Source organism: Echeneis naucrates, chromosome 11 (genome assembly GCF_900963305.1).
Source record: "Echeneis naucrates chromosome 11, fEcheNa1.1, whole genome shotgun sequence".
NCBI lineage: Eukaryota > Metazoa > Chordata > Actinopteri > Carangiformes > Echeneidae > Echeneis > Echeneis naucrates.
In genome coordinates, this window is record NC_042521.1 from 3365550 (window position 1) to 3374395 (window position 8846).

General features: G+C 39.5%; 2 protein-coding genes across 3 annotated transcripts in view; both read right to left on the reverse strand.

Annotated features, from left to right (window-relative positions):
• Positions 1-4569, reverse strand: part of pkhd1l1.1 (PKHD1 like 1, tandem duplicate 1) — a 31822-nt gene extending 27253 nt beyond the window's left edge. Inside the window, exons 1-14 of one of the 2 annotated variants that reach the window (XM_029513457.1) lie at positions 4475-4569; positions 4209-4343; positions 4012-4089; positions 3343-3487; positions 3156-3258; positions 3025-3082; positions 2842-2935; positions 2425-2478; positions 2249-2322; positions 2112-2154; positions 1856-1926; positions 1658-1768; positions 808-900; positions 82-347 (exon numbers count right to left, since the gene is read on the reverse strand). In XM_029513457.1, coding sequence (XP_029369317.1) covers positions 82-347; positions 808-900; positions 1658-1768; positions 1856-1926; positions 2112-2154; positions 2249-2322; positions 2425-2478; positions 2842-2935; positions 3025-3082; positions 3156-3258; positions 3343-3487; positions 4012-4089; positions 4209-4269 — 1251 coding nt within the window. In that variant the 5' untranslated portion in view covers positions 4270-4343; positions 4475-4569. Of the gene's footprint in view, positions 1-81; positions 348-807; positions 901-1657; positions 1769-1855; positions 1927-2111; positions 2155-2248; positions 2323-2424; positions 2479-2841; positions 2936-3024; positions 3083-3155; positions 3259-3342; positions 3488-4011; positions 4090-4208; positions 4344-4474 lie in introns of those variants that run through there. The other variant, XM_029513458.1, reaches the window with a different exon arrangement.
• Positions 4570-7123: 2554 nt separating this feature from the next.
• LOC115051151 (transcription and mRNA export factor ENY2) lies at positions 7124-8807 on the reverse strand. Its single transcript, XM_029514470.1, has 5 exons — positions 8765-8807; positions 8584-8658; positions 8406-8476; positions 8222-8296; positions 7124-7200 (listed from the first exon to the last, which is right to left on the reverse strand). The coding sequence occupies exons 2-5, from the start codon at positions 8649-8651 to the stop codon at positions 7124-7126; spliced, it is 291 nt and encodes a 96-aa protein (XP_029370330.1). The 5' UTR covers positions 8652-8658; positions 8765-8807.
• Positions 8808-8846: the final 39 nt, after the last annotated feature.

Genomic DNA, 8846 nt, shown 5'->3' on the forward strand with positions numbered 1-8846 from the left:
AACTCATCTTTGATTGTTAAACCAACATGAGTCCTTCTGAGTTCTGCGTTAATTGTTTTGAACTGAACTCTCTTGTCATACTTTGTCCTCTGGGTGGCTGCTGTTGCTCAGATAGAGCTCACATCGGTCGTCACAGTTCAGGTAGATTGTGTAGTTGGCCGTAGCTGGAGGGACGAAGTAGCCTCTGGATCGTGAGGTGAAATAGACGTACTCTGAAGGAAACCTGTGCATCATGCCGTCGATCCACTGCGATGAGTATCCTGTTGTGTTATCACTGTAGTCCCAGATGTCTGTCAGGTAACGGGGCCTGGTCTGGTCCCAGACCTCCATCTTCAAGCCTCGGCCACCTGGAGAATATTGAAATGGGGGTAAAACAAAATGCCAAGCACAGTACAAATGAACACAAGTGATGAAGATTACAGTGCATCGATAGTTTTTTTTTTTTTTTTGGCTCTAAAATGATCTACTTCTGTACATTTTTCTGCCGAAGCAGCTGAGATGATTTTGGACCCTGACGTAAGCTCCTGTGAGAACATTTTCGTATAACGCGTGATTAAAGACGTGTTCTTTTGACACGGTCAGATAACAGTTTATCAGGTTCCAGAACAAAGCACATCAGAGCGTCCTCAGACTTGATAGACCGTGACAAGTGATGGCACAAGATTGACATCTATCAAACAACAGGCTGGTTGGCAAGAAGGATATTTAAAATTCTTCCTGTGATCGACAGGTTCAGATAATAGTACAACAGAAAGTAAAGCAGCAGGACGGATTCAGATGAGTGACGATGACGTGGCATCTTCTCACCTGGGTAGACTCCCGTGTTGTTGTTCATCTGTTGTTTCGCAGTCCTGCAGGTAATTCTGTCATCAGACACACTCTGGATCTCACAGGGAAGGCCTGAGGAGAAATATTAGTCACAGAGAGATTAATGAGAGATCAGTAAACTAAAAAGTTAAATCTGTCATCTGTCATTATCATTATCAGAACAAATCTGTCAGCTGACACAACACTGAATGTTTACAGGGAATTTAAGTGGTGGAAAGCACATTTAGAAAAAGAATGTACTGGAATACAACACAAAGTAAGAAGCAGATGACTTTTTTTAAACTTGGATATTTTTAAGTTTTCTAGCTTTAAAATAGAAAATAAAGGCAAAGTAGACTTTATTAATCTTAACTAATTAATGAAATGAGGAATCTGAAAACTTTGATGAGACAAATTTGAGCCAATCTTAATTTTTTGGTGGACTCTGTGTTTTGTAATGTGAAAATGGACACTCTGTATTCTGTATCTGATCTGTATCAATACTGGGTATCAAGTTTAACTTCTGACAGACACAGTTGTCAATCAGCAGCAGGTGAAATGACGCATGAAATCTTTAGAGAGACAGTTCACTGGATGGTTAGTCACAGTCTGCTGCGTTCCTAAGCTTTAGAAGTTTTTCCCTTCCAGTGACAACTCAACAGTTTTCTTTTGTTGTGAAGAATGTGCGTCTTCTGTTGTGTTGAGAAGGATTATCACCGTCGCATGACTTCGGGCCCTGATGGCGTTTGAAATTTTGTTTTGTGGAGATTCATCTGTTTGTGCTGAACACTTTGTACTGTGTAGCAAACTGGCTCCGTGAGTCATTTTTTCTTTTTTCCACTCTGTTTACCTGCAACTAAGACGCGTGCCGGTTGATCGGTTTGGTCGAAGAAACGGCCATGGACAGTCAGCAGGGTCCCCCCCATGACGCTACCGCTGGATGGAGAGACTCCTGTGACCTCTGCACAAGAAACACAACAAATAATTCACTATAACGAGAACAAATTCTCCGCAGCAGCTACTCATTGTGAATTAATCTATAAAGTACCAGCAAAGGTTTGAAACATGGAGAGCTTTCCCGAAGCTGAGACTCTGTACAGATTCTTGTCTGCCGAACTCCTGTAAATCACATAGAAAAAAAAATTATTTTATTGTTGAGTGAAGCAAAGACTGCCAAGATATTTCTGGCTGCATTTTCCCATTCGTCATTCAAAAGTTTCAAATCCACAGTTATTGTAATTTTCTGGATGTAATGGAACCTTCGACAGAATATAAAAACTGAAGCGGTTAGAGTCATGTTTTACCTTCCAAATTCACTGTCGAGAATATAAGTCAGGTTGTGATGCCCTGTTGGACACAAAACATAGTTATTAAAGAGCAATTGGGACAGTTTCTCTCTCTCTTTATTTAAATTTCTTAAAATTTAACCAAGCCAATTTACCAACATATGTGCCCGTCATTTTGCAGCTCATGTACCCCCACCAGGAGTTTTCAGAGTCCAACTGGAGTTTGTATCTGGAGAGGCAATTGAAAAATACCAAAAATATATTTAATGTGTTGAACAAAGTGTTTTTCTGTGTTGTCACTGTGAATTCATTTCGAAATGCAAAAACGTACAGTTCATCTGACTCTGGTTTAAGAAGCTCACAGGGCATCCCTCCCATGTAGGATCTGAAATAAACAAGGTCACATTGATTGATGGCAAAAATAAAACCTGCCATTTAAAATTGGAATTAAAAAATTCTTTGTTATATAAGTAAATAAACCGTTGTTTTTTTTTTTAACTTCTAACTTTAAATCTATCTCTCAAAATGGGTAAATAAATCTTAATGGGTAGAGAATGTAATCCTACAATAATAATAATAATGTTAAAGCAGAGTGTAGTAAGTGTTTCAGTCTGCCTTCTTTTAAAGAACATTGGAAGCCAATCACCATGAAAAAGTCAGACATAAACAGCTATACCTAAGTGTGTTTGTATCACAACATGCTTTACAGTAAATTGAACATTATGTGACTCATGTTTTGTATTTATACCTCAGGAATCTGACATTGAGGCCATTTGAGCTCTGGGCTGTGTTGCTTCCGTACACGTCTGTGAAGATCCTCCCCCTCAGGGTCACCAGCGTGCCTGTAGAGTTTTTAAAAGTGGTTTTCATTGAACCTTCACAGTGGACTCAGTAGTCTCCCCATACAAACTTTCCAAAGATCAGACAGTACCTGGGGGGCCGCTGACTGGACTCACGGATTGGATAGTAGGGGTGCGATACCAAACAGTCTGAGGAGAGCACATCATTTAGAAACCAGCAAGGCATTTTTCATTGAAAGAGCAGCATGACGTGTAAACTTACATAGAAGCTGCAGGGGTGGACACGGCCGGAGCACAGATCACCGTCAGGGACGGGAACGCCATCCACACTGACGTGAACCTGATATCTATTCACTGGCATCGGCCTGACAGACAAAATGATTCATTTCAGTCATTCGTGTCCACAAACTGTACACCGTTTTTAATAACTGTTTATATTTCAGGCCTACCTGGTGTAACACAGGATCTGGTTTCCATGTGTGGAGTCTCTCTCCACGTCACAGGGCACCGACAGGGTGTCCGACACCAGAGTCACACGGTTTCCAAACAGGTCGTCTTTGGGATTCAGCTGGAACTGCTGCTCCTGAGCAAAACCTAAAAAAAGCAAAAAACCATAGTCCAAAATAATCCCCTGAAAACAATGAATGTTGAATATTTTCTGAATTCAGAGGCTTAATGAAGGAAAAAATGCTCTCTTGTGAAAAATGGGGAAGATTCAGTTGAAGTTCAACAGATTTTGACTTGAATTAGTTGACTTTAGTTGTGTCTGCTATTTTGGTTTGATTTCATAATAGTAATGACTTTTTTCACAGATATTCAGTGTTTTATGCTTCATCACCTGTTTGAAATCCTAAAGTAATATTCAAAGTTATTCTTGAAGACAAAATTAAGTCTGTAAAAGATTTTATCTTGCCACAGTTTTAAAAACCTGCAATGGAACAACATTATATCTTGATTTCTTTTTTAACCATTTTTTATTCCCCAATGGACCCCAGCTAGCAGTGTAATAGTAATAATAATGAGAAGAAGTAAAAAGAAGGACTTCACCATTATAGAGTATTGTTTAATTTGCCATCATATGTTTGAAATCATAAATTACTATTCACATTATCACTCACCACTTCCTGAGATGGTGAGTCTTGTTGCGCCATCGGTGCTCCCTCGGTGTGGAGATACATAATTAATCCGCTGAGCACCTGAAATATATGAATTAAACAATGTAAGTGACTTTGGACCAGCTGACTATTAGTTCAGGAAATTGTGGAACATTTTTGCACATTTACAAAAGTAAATAATTAGTTTTTAATGCACTTACTGCAGCAGCAGCAGCAGCACAGAGCGAGCAGAAGAGCAGCCGGTCTGAACACAGACTCCATCCTGAAGGTTTCCCAGAGTAACAGTGTTACTGAGGGACGTCTGGAAACCCCAACCAGTGCAAAGTGTCGTAGATCTGAAGAAAATGTAATTATAATGGATCATAGTAAGGCAATATATACAAACGTAACCATATTTGATTAAATACAGAAATACTTGAATTAGACTTCATTTTTCAGTTAGAATGATTTATGAAATAAAACTCACCTGCTGTCTGTCGATGTTTATCTGTTCAATTAAATCAGGTGTTCACAAAGAGCAAGAGAGTGGGAGAGACCCTGCCTGTGAAGAGTGCAGGTGAACTGACTCTTTATAAAACTGCTCAGGTTCCCTCCTCCTCACATGAAACTGGGAGGAGTCCGCAGAGATCAGACCAGCAGCCACAGCCTCAATCTGTTGGTGCAATCGAACCAACTCAGAAACACGTATAGAGTCAGAGGGAAGATGACCAACAGGATGTGAAGAGGAAGTGTACTGTAATCTTCTGATCTTTTACAGGCATCAAAGTCAAAATGAACAAACTGAACATTGGAGCAGATTATTGTCATTTGAGTGCAAATAATGTGCTGGGCCCTTAAAACCTGAACACCATAATGAAATCCAGCACAAAGCCCTTGAATAAATATCAGGCCCAGACTATAATGGCAAGCTCAGTTTTTATTTATTTTTTCCAGCCATATTGTGTGTTGCATTCCATTAAAGTGTAAGTTGTGCCAAAACTTTAAGTCAACACAATGAACACCTTATCTGCTCTTGGACTGTTTCATAAATGTAATAAATAAAACCCAACAAGAACAGTCCGAAGCATTTGGACCCATAAAAGCCACCTAACATAGAAAACAACACAAACGCTGTTACCATGTTAACTTTTGCTCTTTGAGAAAAGAGTGACCTCTTAGGTGACCTCCAAATTCAAGCTAATTTTGTTTTGATTTTTTTCCTTTTCAAGACATTTTAGACATGAGAAAATAAATTGGCATCAATTTCTGCTGCCAATAGTCAGTGAAGCGTTTTCACTGCAGACACGTCACAGTAGAAAAAACACCAATAAAGGCTGTGTTAAATTCAACCATAGGTTTAAACCACTTGTTATAAGAAAATTATAATAAAATAGAAATTTCACTTCACGTCACAGCTGCTGCCTTCAGGTGCCACAGGGTAGGAAAAGTTCATCGCTCACAGAGACATGGTTCTTTCTCACATAAAGCAGATAAAAACAGCAGTCTGTCCTTTAGTTAGGTGGTGATCAGAGAAAAATTAGCCGCTCCTGGGAACTCAGTATTAAATGTTTTCACTCATCACTTAGAAAAGGAAGATCTCTCACTGTAAGTGAGATTGTAAACCACAAGCTGAAAGTACGTGAAGTCGGGATGACGTAAGGACTTGGCAAAAACTGTGAAACAGACACACAGCTTGGCCACCAAAGATGAAATCTATCACCAAAACTACATGAGTGAGTATCGCAGGACACAGACGTCTTTGGTCAGCTTGATAACAGATAACACTGAGTCCTAAAAGTTGTTGCACAAAAGGCCTGACAGAGATATTGGTCCAAAGTACAGCTGTAAAAACATTTTCAATATGTGAGCAAATCCCTTGTTTATTCTGGGTTTACTTTTGAGCCTCCACAGTATAAGTCACACAGGGCTTTTGTGAAATTATTTCCTTTCATCTTTTGTATTTTTCCCTTCATCCTCATCTCTCTTTTTTAATTCCCCCCCCACATGGTCTTTTACTAGACGTGTTAAAATATACACTGTGAAACTTGAGAAGTTCTGTATTCAGCGAACATCAATCTTATTTTAGTATTTTATCAATAAAATAATTGACCAATTAAAATGATAATTACTATTATCATCACTATCAAAACTAGAAACGCTGTAGATGGAAATCTGTTCAATATGATCAAGTCAAAAAGTGGTTTGTTTTTAAATTAACATTCAGTTCTCTCAGTTCTGGCGAGTTGGCAAAGGCAGGTAAATATGTAACAATCATACATAACAACCGACACAAACACACAGGGACCAAAACAAACGTACTGTATCCACTTTCAAGCCCACACACATGCTGTCACACTATCTGTACAGCAAAACTAAGGATACAAGAAACCCGCCAATGTGTCATTGGAGAACTATTTCCATTAGGTCTCCAGTCAATGCACGAAAACAAAAAATAGTTATGTTGTTCAGCCGGTTCCGAGAGGGATGTAGCATGTGTGAGCTGGAGTGTGTCTGTCTCAGCTTCCTGTCAACCACACTATAGAAAGAACAGTCCAGAAAGGGAAAATTGTGTCACCGCAGCACTGTGAATCAGTGCCTGAAAAACATCTGACCACAGCAATGGATTTGATCATTTCTTCTAAGAAAGGGAAGTAATATCCCATATATCAGGAACACTTCTATCAGCGTTAACCCCAGAAGTGTTTTTGTTTTCTTATGTAACAACCTAAATTAATCACGTAGATGAAGCAGACAATGACATTGCTAACATACTGTCACTGGCTTATTTTTAGCACAAAGCAGCCATCACACTCAAAAAAAAAAAAAAGAAAGAGGAAAAGCAGATCTGGCTGCATATTTTTTGGTAATTATTGAAACAGGCAAAACAAATCTTCAGTGGTATATAAGAAAAACTGACAGGACCCCTCCCCATGACCAAAATAGGCATGACTTTATTTTTCCTTTGTTTTTTTTTTCCAAAACTGCTGCATAACAAACTAAAATCAATATGAAAAACACACAGTACAAAATAAAAATAACACTTCAGCAATGTTCACAATGAGAACAAACATCAGTCTGGATTTGAATTGTGGATTTACACCGAGTAAAAAAAATGCCTAGACCCGAGCCGTCTCATTCACAAAGTTGCATGTTGAGCTAAAAAAGCTCTGATTCTCTGCAGGAGCTCTTTCTTCACACTGTCTGGTACAAGTGCTGCAGACATGAGAGAAGAAATTTTAAAAAAGGAGAGAGAAACGTCAGTGTGTCAGAGGAGTGTGAAAAAAAATAGAATACATATTAAAAGTTCGACATTCAAACAACTAAAGCTGTGATATCAGCAAGTTTATTTTTAAGTTCTGAGTTGTTCTTAGTAAATAGACTTGGCTGCGCAATTTTAGTTGGGGGGAAAAAAGCTGTGACTTTCAGTTCCTGCAAATTAGTAACTGTTGTTCTCCTTTACACTGAATCATACTAACTGCACTTTACTGCTGAGCATTCAAAGAGCAGCCTTTCTATCAGCTCCAACCAATCTGGATGTTCTCCACTCATCAAAAAAGTGTGTCCAACCAGAAACTGTTCACTGGGTGTTTTTTGTTTTTCGTTCCATGAGTAAAACTCTACAGATGGTTGTGTAAGGAAAATCCCAAGAGATCTGTAGTTTCAGAAACACTCAAATCAGGCCATCTGCTACCAACAAGCGGCCTGAAGTGGTTCAGTGTGATTTTTTTAGTATACAGTTGAGGCAGATGGCTGCCCTCCCTGAGTCCGGTTCTGCCCGAGGTTTCTGCCTCTTAAAGGAAGTTTTTCCTTGCCACCTTGCCAAGTGCTTGTTCTTGGAGCGACATTTTAACAACAATAAAGAGTTTGGCCTGGACCTGCTCTGTGTTAACTCTGTTATAATTTGGCGATGTATAAATTTGATTTTATGGCGTTAGACTTTTCCCACAGTTGAATGTGAAGAAACAGGTGGAAAGTTTAATATAGTGCTTGGTAATTAGAATTTTATACATGATTTATCATCTGAATTTCTCGACATAACATTGCATCGTGCCTAATATATTTACACGTGTCCTTGCAGATTCGCAGTAAACCAGGTCTTAAATTGAGGCAATTGAAGTTTGTGCTGACTGAACTTTTTTTTTTTTAAGCCGATGAAAAGTTAAGCACAGTCACTTATTTCCCTTCTTCTTCCAACCCTGTTGTTGTGTTTGCTTATGAGCATTTTGGACCATACCTCTGCCTTTAGGTGTGACTTCTGTGACCAGGTCTTCAACTGTAACGTGCTCCAGGCCCTTTTCTCTGATCACATCTGCACACAACAGATCATGAGTTTATAGATCCAGGTTCACAGGGGAAAACACACACACACACACACACACACACACACACACACACACACACACACACACACACAGTACCTTTGCAGTGTGCTTTCAGCTGATCTCTCCATCCACACTCCACCAGCTTCGCCCTGAGCAACTCTTTCAACCTGCAGCCAGACGTCCAGTGGACATTTTTGTAAACGACATAAAAAGTCTAAGCAATGTCTCTGAAGCACTCACAGACAAAAATCACTGCAGAGAAACGCTCTCTTACCGCTCCCGCTCCCCCATTTCTATCAGCTTCTGGTTTATTGCGGCCCTCATCTGGGAGTCTTTGTTCATGATCTGCCTGAGGAGCGGATAAAAGACATTATGTCTGTCAGTTTGCGTACAAAAAACATCAAGAAAGGGTGTCATATATTGTTTAATGTCGCAGGCAATGAGGCAGACGCTACCTTTTGTCGGGATGGATCAGCTGGGGCTCACACGGTCCCTTCACATAAACGTACCGGACGAAACATTGGCAGTGTTGCACAC